The sequence below is a fragment of the Peromyscus leucopus genome, chromosome 4, assembly GCF_004664715.2.
Source record: "Peromyscus leucopus breed LL Stock chromosome 4, UCI_PerLeu_2.1, whole genome shotgun sequence".
NCBI classification, from domain to species: domain Eukaryota; kingdom Metazoa; phylum Chordata; class Mammalia; order Rodentia; family Cricetidae; genus Peromyscus; species Peromyscus leucopus.
In genome coordinates, this window is record NC_051066.1 from 53,029,322 (window position 1) to 53,046,761 (window position 17,440).

The 17,440-nt window shown below is 44.1% G+C and overlaps 1 protein-coding gene across 1 annotated transcript in view; it reads right to left on the reverse strand.

Annotated features, from left to right (window-relative positions):
- Pde11a (phosphodiesterase 11A) overlaps nucleotides 1–17,440 on the reverse strand; it is a 348,364-nt gene that overhangs the window by 53,392 nt on the left and 277,532 nt on the right. Inside the window, exons 14-15 of the mRNA XM_028880604.2 lie at nucleotides 8,173–8,263; nucleotides 4,729–4,829 (exon numbers count right to left, since the gene is read on the reverse strand). Of these exons, the coding sequence (XP_028736437.1) occupies nucleotides 4,729–4,829; nucleotides 8,173–8,263 (192 nt within the window). The remainder of the gene's footprint in view (nucleotides 1–4,728; nucleotides 4,830–8,172; nucleotides 8,264–17,440) is intronic.

Below are 17,440 nucleotides of genomic sequence, written 5' to 3' on the forward strand. Positions count from 1 at the left end.
TTGACTTTCTTTAGGTTGAGTCAATGTTGCTGTAGAATATACTATAATTCAAATGGAACTCTTTCTTGATTCATCCATTAGAGAAAGAATGTGGTGGTTGTGGGAAGTGCCTTGAAATGGGGAATACGGGTTCAAATTTTGCCAATAATTACTTTTGTGACTCAAGCTATACCATTCAACCACCAGTGCCTGATCTGCAAAACAGAGGAGACGAAGTGGATGTAGTCATCTCCAACATGCCTTCTAGTTCCCTAATTGTACGCTGGTGAAATATAAGTATAAGTATGTATACAGAAGCTGTCTCTCCCTCATTTACCCGAGGGGTTGTTTTGATGGAAAATATGGCCATACTTTAACACAACTTTAGACCGGCGTGCGGATCAGTCCCCTGGAGGTCTAGAATGAGCTATTCAGGACCTCCAGCCAATGATGCTGACCGAGGGAGGCAAGGCGCTTCTGTGGGAGTCAGCAAACATTAGCAGGGGCTGCGGCGTGGAGATAAGAGCAGAGTAATGAGCAAGCGAAGCAACCAGCTTCCCAGACTGCATCCCAGCGCTCACTTAGTGATTCGTCACAGCCCCAACGGGGCTTGATAAATGGACAGCAAGAGCTGAGGGAGGCTTTTCCTCCCCTCTTGTCCCTTTAGGAGTTGCTTGGAAACTTGGTTTAGAAAATGCTTCTATTTGGAGAAGAATAACTCAAGATCTTGCAAGTGCCAGGAAGTTAAAAGAAAAAAAGCATCGTAACATGGATTTTTCATAAATCCCAAATCCAGGAGCATCATTCTAGGAAAAGATGGGAGGCCATGAAGGCAGCCTGAGGGCCACAGAGCATGTGGAATAGGTGGGTCGTAAGGCAATGATGTTGTCATGGTCACCACTCATAAGATGTTTAGTATATGTAAAGTCCGTTGTTGCCAGTCTACACACGAAGGAAGGCGTCCCAGAGGAAAACAATGTGTTTGACACCACACAGCTAGTTAGCAACAGAGCCTGGGGCTTTTAAAAACAGACATTTTTTTATTTTAATTAAGATTTGTATTTTTGGGGCTGGGGAGATAGTAAAGTACTTCTCACACAAGCACGGGGACCTAAGTTCAGTCCCCAGCCCCCGTGTCAAAAGCTAGGTGTGGTGGGGCACACTTGTAATCCGGAAGCTGAGGAGAGAGGGCATCCTGGGGCTCGCTGGCCAGTCAGTCTAGCTTACTTGGTAAGTTCAAGGCCAGGAAGAGACCCTGTCTCAAAAAAACAATGGCATCTGACATTGACCTCTGGCCTCCAGGTACATGCATATACATGTGCAAACCTGTACACACACACACACACACACACACACACACACACACTATAAGATGCTTTAATTTTTTTCACATTTAGTGTGTGTGTGTGTGTGTGTGTGTGTGTGTGCGTGTGCGCACGTGTTTGCCATGGTACATGTGTGGAGGTTGGAGGACAATCTGAAGAAGCTGTTCTCCCTTTTGGCATGTGGATTCTGGAGATCAAACCCAGGCAGCCAGTTAGAGCAGCAAGTATCTTTACCTGCTGGGCGATCTCACTGATCTATATGTAAACTTCTGTTTGTCAAATGGAAAACAGGCATATGGTTAACAAATCTAAGCATTCAAAAAGGCATGTGAAACAAGTGCATCTTGTTGCCTTTAGTCTATTGACTGAACTTCCCAATGTTTTTATTCATTTTTTTCTCTTAATCGTCACATTTTCATTTTCAAGAGTTTACTTCTTCATGCTCCTTCCTAGTATTTCTTAAAGAAACCTATTATTGTTTAATGGATACAGGCTCTGACTTCCTCAGGAGTATTAACGACTGGGTTTTCTATATGGTACTTTGTTTTTCTTTTCCGTTTTGGTCTCTGTTTTTCATTAGAGGTACATAAAATCTCTCTGATCTTTGGTGGCCTGTTTGTGTGTCACAGTCAGGAATCAAAGGCTAATTACAGAGAGAGAGAGAGAGAGAGAGAGAGAGAGAGAGAGAGAGAGAGAGAGAGAGAGAGAGAGAGAGAGAAGGAAGGAAGAGAGGGAGAGAGAGAGTTAGGATAACTCACTAAATAAAAGAAAGTCTAGTTAAATTTGAGTTTTGGATTAAAAAATTTCCACCTAAGTATATTTCCAAAATTTAATGGGATAAACACACACACACACACACACACACACACACACACACACACACACACACACACAAACACACCCCCGTTGTTTATTATGCCTTTGAAGCTGGCAGCTTTGGGCATGTGGTTTACAGACCCCTAACTTCAGAGCGACTGGGATTCTGGGCTTTCATTTGAGAAAATCCAGAGTCTTGGTCTACCCCATTGAACCCTCTGTGTGAGACCTCCTTCTTCTCCCCAGTGCAGAACCCCTGTTTTCTTTCCTCAGGCTTTTCCCAGAGACACAGAAGCTGGCTCCCAGTGGTGTAGGGCTTCTTAGTGCTCTGTAAACTGACTGGCGGGCAATCTGCTTGTCTTAAGATTTGAGCGCCATGTCTGCCTTTCACAGCGCTTTGGGCAGCAGCTCCGAGCAAAGGCCTGCCGAGCTGGCGGCTCCTCAGTGCTCTCCCTCTCTGAGAGTCCTGCCTTTGACCGCTACCCAGCTGGGGCATCTACCGCCTCATTCAGCCTTTCATTCTCCACAGATGCGAGACTGCTCTTGTTTAAAGACATTACGTATCATTAGCATTCCAAGGAAGAGAGAGACAGAGGGAGAACTTTCCAGCCACAAGGCTTAATGGGATGATAGAAAGAAATGGAAATTCAGGCCAATAATCCTCTCAGCCTTTGCTCCTTCCACTGTCCCACATAATAATCCATACAGCAAAATTCAGTAATAAATACCTGTGACATGAACTGCCCATTGTCTACACCAATATCTATTCTTTCCTTCTCCACTGTTAACAGAACTTCAAGGTTAGCCAGAGTAAAGTCTTCCTTCCCCAACATTCTTTGATATTAGAAATAGCCACGAAACCAAATTTTGACTAGCGAAATGTAAGTGGAAGTATTAAGTGACGACTTCCAGAACACCTTGGAAGATGGCCCGAGTTTCCTCTTGCCTCCTTCCTTATCCCATCTTCTTACTGGCTTGAAGGTGGACAGCAGTGCTGGAACTTGAGCAATCGTCTCGACTAAGAGGTGGAAACTGACATCATAGGAAGACAGAAGAAACCTGGGTCCATGAGGACTTCATTAACTACCACACCACCAGCAGGCTGTGGGTCTCTGTACTTCTTTTATGCAATAGAGAAATTGCTGCTTTGGGTTTTCTATGTCCTACCATCGAACCTAACTATAATGCAGTGTGAACGTACTGGACTGGAAAGGGAAAGTGGTGGAAGAGATGAAACTAGAGGATGGGTCAGTTCAGACAGAGGGTGAGGCAAGCACGGGTGAGGAGAGGATCCTATGTAGGAAGGATGATAGGACTGCAGGATCAGGGACACAGCATTGTTTCAAAGGGTAGTATGTAGTCAGGTATAAGGGAGAAATGAAAAGTTATAATGCAAGGAAAACGGTGGGGGCAGAGAAACGGCTCAATGGTTAAGAGCACACTGTTCATGCAGAAGACCTGAGTTAGGTTTCCAGCACCCATTTCCGGTGGCTCACAGCAGCCTGTGACTCCAGGTCCAGAGAATCTGACGTCCTCTCCTGGTCTCCATGGGCATAACACTCATGTCCACAAGACCCCCCCCCCCCGATATATACATGCAATTAAAAACTAAAATCTCGCCAGGCAGCGGTGGCATGCACCTTTAATCCCAGCACTCGGGAGACAGAGCCAGGCAGATCTCTGTGAGTTCAAGGCCAGCCTGGTCTATAGAATGAGATCCAGGAGAGGCACCAAAACTACACAGAGAAACCCTGTCTTGAAAAACAAACAAACAAATAAATAAAATCATTTTTAAAAAAGAATGAAAGATATAGAGGGGGCAATAAGGAAGGATTTTGTCGGTCAAGCTAAGTTTAAGGTTTTCTTGAAAGCTGAGTGAACGGAAGTCAGGGACAAGGGTCTACAATGCAGAGAATTAGAACGAAGCATTTCAGATCTTCCAACCTGGAGGTAACCTATGTCAAGGTAATACAGACAGGAGGTCAGGAAGACAGTCTCAGTAGAGGGAACAGAGCATGGGTTACAGGACTCGTAAAGGAAGAAGGATTAGAAACCTAGAGAGGATCTGGAAAAGGAGAAAGAAATATTCCCAGGTGTTGGGGAAGCAAAGAGTAGAACCCGAGAGGGAAGCATCAGTAAGCCTTTCTGTCAAGAAAGCTAGGAAAGGCCAGGAGTCTTTGGTGGCCACTGACAGAACAATTTTGGTAGAAATTGGGGCAGACTCTGCTGTTCAAAGTATAACTTGGGGAAAGGGGCAAGGAACACAGGCTTAAGTTTCTAGTCACCCTTCCATCCATGAATATTGTTCATCATCACCATCAACACCATTCCAGAAATAGATAACACTTGGAAACAGCTGTTGTAGGCAGCACTTAGCCCCAGACTCACACAATCCAAAGAAGGCTCATCAATCATAAGAAAGACTTCAAACTCGTCACTATAGCCCGGGATCCTTGGAGTGTATACATCATCTTAACGAAGTTCACTTAGATAAGGAAACACTGATAGCAGTGCTAGAATAATATGCAACATTCAATATTGACCCAGAAATTAATGAAAGATGGAATGTTAGTATCATTTGTTAAACAGACGAAGTTCCAATACCTACTCAAAGTACAGCGTGAGGTCTGTGGCTAGTATCGACTGCTTCAGAAGCTGCATGAGGTCACTGTATTCCTTGGAGGACAAATTAGCAAAGATGTTGTGACCCTGTAATGAGAAGGTAGAAAGTCACAAAACACACCATTAAATCTGTAGTTGGTGACTGTACGTTTTTTTCCTATATTTTAGAAAAAGATCAGAGCATGAAAAAAATTTAAAGTTTAGTAAAATTTTCATTTTTTTTCTAGATTCATTTTTGTTTCTATATGTGTGTATGTATGCATGGATGTGTGGATCCATGTAACTGTGTGCAGGTGCTCACTGAGACTGGAAGAGGCCATCAGATCCTCTCAAGCTGGAGATACAGGTGGTTGTGAGGTACCTGACTCGGGCGCTGGAAACAGAACTCAGGTCCGCGGAAAGAGTAGCAAACGCTCCTAACTGTGGGCCCTTTCTCCAGTCCAAAGCTTAATAAAAGTTTTATAGATACAAACAGACATTCTGGCAAACAGCAAAGCCAGAAAGTGAGCTACTTCGGGGTGGGGGGTGGGGGTCCACCAAGGAGCACTTTATTCTCTTTTCAGTGTGGACAGGAACTCTGATAATGTGTGAACTTGTGTTATTATAGATACAGAAGTACATAGTGGAGAAGTGGATCCCCAAAGAAATACTACTTCTACTGATGAAGATTTAGCTGGCATTCTAGAAATGCTTGCTATGGTGACAAGTGACGTTGAGGAGGAGCAAAGGTCATTAGACTATTGTCTCTTAATGGGGGAGATTTAGACAATGGAAGTTTTGGGAAAAAATAGAGACATTTTGAATGGTCATGAATGGCTGGGGCACTACTAACCTTTAATACCTTTAATGGGAGAGGTCAGAGATGTAGCTAAACAGCCTTCAATGTACAGGAGATGCCACTCAAAGATCGACCTCCCTGCAGAAGTGAGGAACCCTGAACTGCCAGGCTCCTTTGATAAAGCATCTGCTGGTTTAAATTCCCAACACCAGGTAACCGCTCAACAGCTAGGATGAAGAAGCCATTGTCTGCATGCATTGGGACTCTAATGATGACCTCTACCAAACAAGGGCTGCAATACAACTTTACCTCCATGCTACTGGAGAGCATTCCTGCTCCCGACTCACTTCGCACCCCATTGCTGGTTGTTAGTAAGGTGGGAAACCTTTCAGCAACGTGAAGGGTTTTACTTCACATACTTGCTAAGTCAAGACTTCTTTGGTCCGCTTCTCTTAGCATGAAATATGAACTCAAAAGCATGTGGCCTTGGAACTAGATCAATCTGAACCTAGGATTGAGAGCCAGAAGATGGTAGGAAGGAAAGGGGCAAGCGATTTCTCAAGAATAAACTATTCTCCACGAGAGGTAAATTAATTTATCCAGGGAACCAGAATATCAATTAGCAATTTTATTTTAATCGAGTGCCAGGTGATAATCTGCTTTGCTGAACTGATTTATCTCATTGAGTGAACCCTCCCCTCCTAACTAGAGGATGTTGATTCTACCTGGGACGAGGTCCAATACTAACAGTAATTTTCAAATGCACTCTTCTAGGCCTTTAATTCAGCGATTAAGAGGACAAAGAATTCAAGGAAAGTTGGACCATGACTTTGCACAGGGTTTTTTCCTTCTATTTTGCCTGAGCATCACCTCATGGGACAGTTACAAGCAAGTATTCTGGAACCTGGGAAAAGCAGTTTACGGCTTTTGGGAAAATGCTCACCTGGGTCCAGCAGCACATCTGGCATCACCCAGGGGAAGCAAGACAGCCTTCGGAGCAAGGCTGAGTGGAAGTGTGCGTCCAGACAAGAGAACTCCCTTACACTTGAGGTGCTGGTTATTGTGTGACATGCCTTCTACTGCTTGTAAAGGACATGGTAAATAGCACTGCTCTTGGGGAATACAAAATCAGTCGTATCAGCTTTAATTTATAAAATTAGTTTGCATCAACGCATTATTGACTATGCAAACTAGCCTTGAACAGCACTTCAAGGTTTGACCCTAAAATAGAAATGAGTCTCTCACAAATATTGTGGGAGATTAGGTTTTAGGGAACCAGCGGGTATGGCATGGATGGAAACTCAGACATAGAGAAAGAAAGGTCTGAGGCGAACTTCTGCAGGTCCTCTGGCCTCTGTAAACTGGAAAGTGGGACGGGGTGACATCTGCCTTCCTGGTGGCAGAATGGAGTGGGGCCTGGGGTTCATGGCCTGCTGCTGTTTTCACTGGTCATTGTCCCTCAGAGGAAACTGGAGTGGAGGCTGACCAATGTGTCAGAAGACACGAACCTAAGGGAGCTGAACCGTTTATGATCCCCATGATTGCAGACATGGCTTTCTGGGGTTAGAGGCAGGGACTTATCACATTTACCAGCAGAAAAATGACAAGCTAAACAAAAGCATCCACTGTCCCTACCTCCTCCCCAGCTCTCGGCTAACATGTGGCTTTCATATCCCAGAGCCACAGATGACAGGAAGTTGGTTCTGCCGGTTCCCAAGGCCCTAACTTAGGAGCTTTACTCCTGATGAAAACACAGCACCTCGGGCAGCTGCCCTGCCCTAGCTCACATTCAGGTTCTGGAGCGGTGGGTCTCTGTCATGAGGTGGAAGGCTTTGGTGATATTACAAAAGACATGTTTCCTCAAGATAGTCTAGAGGAAAAAAAAGCCCTCCATATTTAATGATGCCATTCCAGCAAAGCAGGGCCTTAATGACGATAATAATAATAATTAATGACATAGCCAGAGAGCTTACAAATAACAGGGGACAGATGATCCCTTCCTAGCCAAAACAACAACAACAACAACAAAAAGGTCTGTATGCCTTCAGAAAATTAAACAGATTCTTCCTGGCAAGTTAAAAACTCAGCTGTTGCAGCCAGAGTCAGTTAGTGGTTTCTGGTTTTCTCTGCAGAAAGAGACAAGCTAACACTCCAATGCCTTCTAAGTCTTAGCCCTGGCCTTGGGGCTAGTAGCTGTCTCTCACTTTCGAATGCAGTCCTACCAAAAAAATTCAGTTCTTTCATCTCTTTTAGGCTTCTCAACTTCACTACCAAAGCTTGACTCTTACTGTTTCTACCACCTCTTTCCATGGCGTTGGGTTTCACAAAATGGGAAAGCTGGGCTGCTCTGTCATGACTCACTCCCCTTGGTAGCCTGCATCCTTCAAGGAAGACGAGATGATGCCCTGGCAATAAGCAACCTGCACCTGGTACTCTGTAAGTGATTCTGCAAAACCTTCAGCAGAGTCAAGTGAACTAGCTCAGGAAGACCTGGAACAAGGTCTTTGGCATGTGACAGGTTCACAAAAGGTGCCAGGGTCTGAGTTTAACTTAAACACGGCCTCCACTTCTCTGGATTTGTCCATGACACAGCAGCATGTGGGAATCATGTAGCTGGCCTTCTGTCGAGGGGAGAAGCGGAGCAGGTCTCACCTCACTCTGAAGGATCATCACAGCATGGTTGAAGTGGTGATGCTCTAAGGTTGCTGACGTCCCATAGAGCTGGGCCAGTGCAGAGTCACTCCTGAAAGAGAACAGAAGGCTGAGTAGGCAGGACCCTTCCCCTTGACTGTTCCCTGCTGTGGGACGGTCTATATGTTAAATTGCTCTGATTGTCAATAAATAAAACACTGATTCAGTGCAGCAAAGTAGTACAAAAGAAGAATACTAACAGAAGTGAGCAGAAACTGCAGCTCCGCCATGACCAGCAGTATGTGAAGACGGTAAACCAGCACGTGCAAGTATAGATTTATGGAAATGGATAATTAAGCTATAAGAACAGTTAGCAAGAAGCCTGCACGCCATACAGTTTGTAAGCAATATAAGTCTCTGTGTTTACTTGGGGTCTGAGCGGTGTGACTGCGGTGACAAAATTTGTCCTGACTGTGCAAGGCAGAAAAACTCAAGCTACTTCCCACACCAGCTCTTCGGGTTACACTGCTTTTGGCAGTGGACCATGAGCAAATGTACTCTAGATAATTGCTGTGGAGTTTGCTCATCTCTTAAGCAAACTTTTCAAGAACTCTATGTGTTAGGCTGGATGCTGTGGGTGATAAACAGTTAACAAGGTGCAGTCCTTGTCTTTCTGAAGTTTGCAAAGTGGCAAGAGACAAGATGTGATTCTGAGCAAAAGTAAAACATGTAGCAACAGTACAGATCCCGTGTGTGTGTGTGTGTGTGTGTGTGTGTGTGTGTGTGTGTGTGTGTTATAGCTTTTGCCTTTGTGATCCATGTAGGCTTCATGAACTAAACTTTATAAATCTTCTAAGTATGTACACAAACTTTCTCCTGTCAGATGTGCCTGACTCTCCACCAAAAAAGACTTGGAGAATATTCCATAATCCTCCTTATCAACTCTACATACATTTTAACAACCTTCTGTTGGTGAGTGTCTCTTCGCCCCCAAGGTCCACCTCCATATCTTAGTGTAGAAGATGAGAGGGAGCCTTGGACCTGAAGTCACAGCTCTTTCTTCAGTAAATAGCCTTGGACAATTACTTGACTTTCAGGCTCAGTTTCTTCATCTGCCTCACTTGTTGTTTATGAGGCTACAACAAAATGCTTGAAAGTACCTGTCATAGTGCCAGATAGGGAGTAGCTAGGAGTCTATATTAATTATTAATAGATAATTAAAACACATATGGACATTTCCATTTTAAATGAACAAAATGCTCACTGATACCTGAGGGGATTCCTTTGAGTTATCTGTAAATTTCACTGGACAGCCCATCCCTCAACAATGCCAGTTCATTGAAGTATTTATTTTAGAGTGTTCCAACAGTTCATCTCCAATTATTTCTTTGGAATTGGAGTTCCAGCATGTTAGGGAATCAAGGAACCGTTCTAGGACTCTGTTGAGGATTCGTCCAGGTCCTGGTGTTTTTTGCTGGCTTACTGCAGGGAGCTTGTGGGTATTGAAAGGACAGTTTGGCTTTACCTTGCAAATGATGGAGATTGACATCTTGTAGACTGTCCTGCCATTGAAAGAATAAAAGGCTGCACCTATACACAAGAAGAATTTCCATCCTAGGCTGCCTCTCACCTCTAGTGTGAGGCAACCCAAGGCCATCCATCATCAGTTTCAGGGGTACCGAGGACCTATGATCCTTAGAGAGACTCAGAACTACTCTATACTGGGGTAGCAGCAAGGTTAGGTTGAGGAGAACTTGTCATCAAGAGGGTTAATGAAGGAGGGAACTAGATTTTAGTCAGGTATGGGTTATTTCCTTAAGTCTCCCTAAGTTTACTACATCATCTAATAAGTGGACAGAGTTCAGGCTAATCTTACCGGTGGGTTAACATTTAAGGTCAGTGGCCATTTGTCTTACAGAGAATGCATTTCTGTGATAGATGCACACAGCATGACTTGGATGCTGAGCTTCTGTGTGCTTGGCATGGAGTAGGCGCTTAAAAATTACTTGCCCATGGTGCTGTGTGGAGAGATTATGGCTAAATTAGGAGGCTGATTGTAATATATATTATATATATATCAGCATATTTTATAATATAGTATAATTTGTATATTATACTATATATAATTTTATCACATGTGTTTATATTATATTTATACACAATATATTTTATATATTTAAAATATGTGTGACAGATATTTAAAAATATATGTGTAATATATTTTACAATAATTATATTACTGCTAATAATAGCCACCATCAGTAAGAGCCTACCACGTATGGGGACCACACTAACCACTTGATGCATAGCTCCATTGAGTCGTGATAACAACTACAAAACAGGTATTATTTTCTCACTTTACACCAAAAGAAACAGGGTCTCAGAGAAGGTATGCAGATTTTATAAGGTCACACAGCCATCTAGTACCAGGTCTAGGTTTGAATCTTAATTTGCAAGCTTCTCATGACAGTGGGAGAATAAAAAATGTAACACATATTTCTGATATTCGAGTCTCCATTTTTACAAAGCAGCTGGCCACCAATGAAAGGAGCTCTCAAAACACAATTCAGAATTCTGCTAGCACAGCTCTTAATCCAGGCTCCGATCCCCTTTCTGCCCGTAAACCAGCTTGTTCTGGTTCTCTGTGCTCACAAGTTCTGAGAATAGAGTTGCTAGTTGGAGGAGGAACATCTAATCTCTCTTTATTCCTGTTGGTTTTCACCCCACAGAAGGTAAGCTAGCTAGACGTTCACAGGTCACTTAGTGTGTTCTTCTTCAGGATGGAGAAGGGGATCTTCCTTCCGCAGGCAGAGGACACTGTGGTAGGCACTCTGGTGATTGCTTTACTGTACATTTTTCCTCCCCTTGTTCACGTGGTTCAGAATTGCTGGGCTCCAGCAGGAGGGGCAGGATCTTATGATCAGATTCTCTATTTGTCTTTTTCTGTAATTCTATCTTACATTCATTCAGTGCAGAATTCAAGTACAGAAAACATATAAACTTTGGAATTGAACCATACGCATGTGGTTTCAGTGCTGGAAGACACTGGAGTTCATTCATTCACTCACATATGCATGGATGGATACATGTACCTATCATTAATGTAGCCAACAAGCATTGATGACTGTTTATTTTGTCAGGTCCCAGACACGTGAAATACAGATGTGTAATTCATGGATTCTACCTTCAGGAAGCTCACACTCGCCCAGATTTCTATAGAATACTTTCTCCGACCAGTCCTGTACTAAAACACTCAGCTTCTTGGAGGTAAGGAGCCATCTTAGTCAGCATCCAGAGAATAGAGCTGGTACTAACTTCAGTAAAGTCACTGAAGACATACTTCCGTTTCACACAGACCCTGATTTGTACTATTGTATGTGGTTCCTACCAGTATTTCTAAGACTTTGAAACCTTGCGGTGCCAAGCTCACCATGAATTCTGTCTGCCACGTTCTTATGTACTCACACACTGTGGATGTCCTAGGAACACGGAGAGCAAAAGCCAGCTTAAACAAAACAGAAAATAAACATGGTGGCAGAAGATAAACCCATCCGTCAGGACAAAGTTTATCAATGAACATTCTACAGACCATTACTAACTTGAAATGCCAGAAGACACATCGAGCAGAAGTAAGGAGGGTTCCAATGTCAAATAACTTTAAAAGTTGAAGCTGCTTATTGTAGGATTCCTCAGTGGCACTGATGTGTAAACACATGCACTGGCGTGCTACTGGGAGGGGCATGATATGCAGCCTTACGCAGTCTTAACTAATCATAAAGCCATTTCTAAAGTGCTCACATCTTTGATGTAAAACACTGTATGGATATATACTCCCACTTTTTAAATGAAAAAACCTTCCATCAGTCATATGAGAAGATTGACTTTAACACTGCATCTCATTTTGATTGTATATGGTAAATATATCCATCATATGAGTGACTTTGGGCACATAGCCTGTAGCTGTGGAAATACGATCATATATATTTACATGCGTATGTGTGTATATACAGGGTGTATGGGAAAGAGGGAGAGGAAGCATGGCAATTCATAAATGTGAATATTCCTGATGTGCATTATTGCTTGGATCAACCCAAATGCTAAAGTCTTTGATTTTTAGACTGGCAGTACATAGAGTAGAAGTATACTGAAATGTAAGAGGGACAGTTCTGTTTCTACAGGTATCATTGCTTCGTGCAGACACCCAAAGTCCATGCATACCAAAGTACACCTTCCTCACATCCTGGATATGCATATTCTTTGAGAAAAAGAGCTAAGGGCAGTGTGCAGCCGTGGCTTCGAGGAAACTTTAAAAAGGCAAACTATGAAAGGTAATTAGGAAGCTGGGAATTGCTGGGAGGTGGTGAGGAATGGGATTAGGCTGTCAGGGCAGATTAATGTGCCCCAGTATTTCACTTCTGGGACCTGGCCGAAAGCGACAAGATGGGTTTTCATTCCCAAGAAATGAGTGTAAGAGATTATGCTAGAAATGAATAGAAGGAATCTCCTAGGAGAATAGACTACAAAGCTGTGCCGTCCTGATATTTAATCATCAGGGGCAGCTGTAATAGAGAGGGGGATGAGTGGGCAATGCTGTCCCTAGAGAAAAGAGAGAAGAGCAATTTCAGAGCACTGTGGTATTGGTGGCTTCTCTACCTATTGATCATTCACTGCACGCACTCCAATACTTAAAAATTAAGGATAAAATATGAAAATGCAAAGGTTCACTTATCAGAAAGGCTAAGAATATAAATCAAATTGTGCTCTAAAGTCACACTTTTTTATTGTAGAGGCATTTTGCATTTTATATATTAATTTGTCCCTCGCTAAAAGTCTCCTTTTTTTTTCATAGTCTATATATGACAAAAGGCAGCCTACCCTTCGCCACATAATAACTGTGGCATAGGAGTTTTGTTGGCAAATCATCTGAAAGGCTGGATTAGACCATGCAAAGCTTAAGAAAAGGGTTTGTCTGCTGCCCTTCCTCCTTCTCCCAGGATGCCTAGCATGAGGCCTTGAACACAGAAAACACTCCAATGTTGAAGGATGAAGGAGGAGAAAAGGTTTCAGGATTCTTCCTAGGGATTTTAAACAATGGTACGTTCGCTGGGTAAATCTTATTCTAATCACTGAACAACTGTGTTAAAAGTCTCTCTGACACTCAAATGGAATCTTAACTGAGGTCAAGCTGGCATTACGTGGTGTGAAACCAAACGTGACTTCACTGGGTAGTAGCAGGGCTGATGGGCATCTATAAGCAGGGAAACTAGTGCGAGATGACTTGGTTTGAGCAAACCCTCTACCACCATAGAGCATGGAGAGTTGATAGGGCTGGAGGAGACAGAGAAGTCTGGACTTATTACTTACCCTTATTATTACTAAAGTTGAGGAGACAGAGAAGACTGGACTTATTGTTTACCTTATTACTTACCTAAAGTTGAGGATTCAGAGAAGTCTGGACTTATTACTTACTTACCCTTATTATTATTTACCTAAAGTTGAGGATTCAGAGAAATCTGGACTTATTACTTACCTAAAGTTGTTCAGCCCCAAACCACCGACCTAAGATTTAGGGAACTTCATTTCCATTTTTTGCACGATTAAGACATTGAAAGATATGATGGCCAAGGTTCAGCTCAGTTCTACAAGCTCTACATTCAGAGTTGCTGGCTGTCAGTATGTATTTTAGTTTTCTAAAGCTTATCTGGCAAGATGGCCAACAAACTGAGAGACCAATGCCAATGTCCAAGACAGATGTCACCAAACCAAGGATAACATTGTTTCGGTACTTAAAGATGGGTTTTTGCAGTCAGAGATCCCAGGTCATTACACTTCATTTTGGTGGATGAATTTGGACAAGCTGTAAAACAGAGACAAAACTATCTGCAGAACATAGGGCGAGGGCTCGGTAGAGTTAAAAGACAAATGATCATTTTCCTTGTCGTGGGGACTGGTGTTTGCAAGAAACAAAAATGAAAATAATCTTCATCAGGAAAAGTTCTGATTAAATGATATGGGAGCCCTGACTGGGTCATGAGAAAGGCTGAGTGTCCCGGAAGTAGCAAAAGTAATGGGGAGAGACTGGCTTGATGTCTAATTTTTTTTCACTTTCTCTACATTTACATCCTCCTTTTGACTTCTCTCTGACTGTTACCTTCCTCCTCTATTCCTTTCTGTAGACTGGCCTTCCTGTTTCTCTCATCCACTTGGCATGTAGTCATCATAGCTTTTCCCAACAGCAGTCCCGAGTCTACAAGCAGCTGCAGCTCACCTCACTACAGCTAACTGATGTAATGTCACAGGCATGCACAGCAATATCTTATTGGTCCAGCTCTCATTAGGGGTGGACTCTTGGTCTAACACGCTGAGGGGCTGATATTGAGAAGAGCTTCCCCATTCAGTGTGATGCACAGACTGCCTGGGAAGGTTAGTGGTATTCTGGTACATTGTGCCAATGGGCACTGTCACTCTTCAAAAGAACACACAGGGAGTTCCCTCCTGGTTTACACAGTTCTAACTGTTAGCTCTTCTTTTTGCATTACTGGTAATATGGTAGGGGTTGGGGAAAGGGTCCTAGGGGGAAATACACTGACAATATACATTGGCATGGAAAAGAGGAATCTTGAAGAAAATAAGGACATTCAAACAAACTTTAAATAAGGAACTATCAAAAGGAGCACATGCCCATGAACAGGTTTCAGGATTTTACCACAGCATCAAACCCGTGCATCTTAAGGCTATGTATCATCACCTGCATCTGTAAAAGGCTATATTCATTAAAAACAAATCAAGAAACTTTATTGAGAAGATAGATTAAAATACAAGCCATCCAGTCACTATCCATTAATTCGGCCAACATTTCCTGTGTGTTGATTATGTTCCTGGCACTGCTGGGTCACAAGTCTTAAAGAAGAAGAGGGGATACATCTGAAAGTCAGCAACTGAAATGGAGGCAGGTGAAAAGCCATTGCCAGGGTGTTATGAACGTGAGAAATGATGATGAGGAGAGTGAGCATCGGGGTAGAACCCTGGAAGGGATGTGTTCAGAGGAGCTGTGGAGAAAGGAGCAGAAGGGCATAGCACAAGAGACCCCAGAAAGAGGTGAGCTAGCAGGGCCCCACTGAGAGCGAGGCTCTTCTGCATGGGATGAGTGGATGGACAAGTCTGTACTGAGCCAGAGAAATGAATGGACGGGCAAGTCGGTGCAAAGCCAGAGAAGTGAGCCGGAATCTGATTTAAAGGAGCTTTGCAGGGCTAAATTAAGGACTAAGAATATCTAGAACTCACAGGTGGCCCGGGGATGAAGCAGGAGAGTGACATGAACACCTCTGTGCACGAGAAAGGATTTTTCCAGAGTGCCAGTCAGACAGGAGGGGCGCTGGGCCTTCGGTTGCAGCATCAGGAGTTGATCCAAGGGTGCAGAGGAGGGGTAGGCTCTGCTGGGGTGCCGCTGAGGCTGCCAAGTAACTTGTATATTCATGGGGACAGAGACAGAAAGAGGACCGTGAAAGGTGGTGGGGGCGGGGGGGGGGGGAGAGAAAGAGGGACACGAATGAAGGAGGAGACGAGACTGAGAGGACTCCGGGACTTCCAGTAGGAGCTGCTTCCCGCAGCTGGGAGGAGTATCTGTAGATAAGCACTGGGTGTGAATCCTGGCCCTGAGAAATGCAGCTAGAGCTCAGGATGGGTGGAGGAGGCTCGGCAGAAGAAGGGGCCCCACAAGGAAAGAGGCCTTGAGGCAAAGTGATAAATATCTTTTGGGAGGAAAAGATGTTCAGGAAGGAGGCAGTAAGAAAACATGATCCATGGAAAGCAGGGCCAAGAACAGAGGGCATGAAGAAGGGCACAGCAGCTTTGGAAAAGGGGTCACTGAGGGAAGCTTTTCTAAGTGAGAGGGGATTGAAATCCCTGTGCAGAGGCAGGGATTGGAGGAAGCAAAGACAGCCAACACAGACGCTTTTCCAAGAAGCTTGCCTAGGAAGGAAAGGAGGAAACAGTCACTAAAAAGACAAGCAGAGGTGCAGGTGGATGTTTCAGGATGGGGCAGAATTGTTCATGTTAATTAGGTGCAGAACACCCATGGACAGGGAGAGATGCAGTAGTGTGTGTGTGTGTATGTGTGTGTGTGTGTGGTAGATTGATAGAGAAAGGTCCCGGAGGGGAGAGGTAGGAAAGTTCCAGAGCAGAGGTGGGGGGATTAGCCTCGGCCATGGGAAAGACCGCATTTTCATTGAGATAGGAGGGAAAGAGGAAAGGATGGGGCGGGATAGATAAGTGTGTAGGTGGCAGGGGAGGAAATTGAGAGAGTTCTCGATTGATGGCCTCAATTTTCTCAGGGAAGTAGGAGGCAAGGTGATCCGCAGAGAGGTGTGGGGAGGCAGTGGAGCTTAGGAAAACAGAACACGAGTGGTACATAACTGCTTGGAGCAATGCAGGCTGAGCTGGTGGAGGGTGCAGAAAGACCGACATGGAGTCCTGAGCATGCAGCCGAGTTGAGAGGGTATCTGTCTACTGTGTCTCCAGCTTGCACAACTGTGACATTTTCTCCCGGGGCTGTGCCAAGTCTAGGCAGGGTAGCAAGAAATTGAATTGTGAGACTGAAGCAAGGCTGCATTTTTACAGACTGGATGTGACGGAAGTTTAGGAGGGTCAAGGGATTCTGGGTATTGAGGAGAGACACTTCAAGTGGGGAGCTAGAGGATGAAGGATGGAGGGAAGGGCACAGGATCAAAACGGTTTGCTAGACCAGATCAAGACGTCAAGGTCTGGCTCAGGGGATGGAAAGCAGCGACAAGCTCAGAGAACCAGTGGACACACAATGGGCTGTCGGAGTTTCGGCTAGCAGAGCTCTACCTGTTCTGAGAACTTGGAAATCTGTCCCACTTCTCTACAGAAGCTCTTCTTCCTGTTCCCTTCCCATCCAAAACGTCTCTCCAGGGCCTCTGACCATCTTAGCAGATAGCTAGTTCAAAGAACATTAAAACTTGACCTCACTGTGAGAGTCCTGACACCTGGAATTTAACATGCGCGAGTTCTGTGGCCCTTGCCACAATGTGAGCCACCGAGCAGTAACTTTCTTGACCAGTACAACTTATTTGGGAACAGATTGGTCTATCCACGGGACTTATGTGCAGGACAGACAGTGGCTTACCCATCCCTATGTTTATGTGACTCCTTTGTCTGTTTCCCGTCTTTCACTGGGCATAGGGATGGGAAGAGCAAAACACTCTTTGCTTCATTAATCTTCCTGAGCCTGTTTTTATTCGAATCGCCTCAAAACCAGATTTGAGAG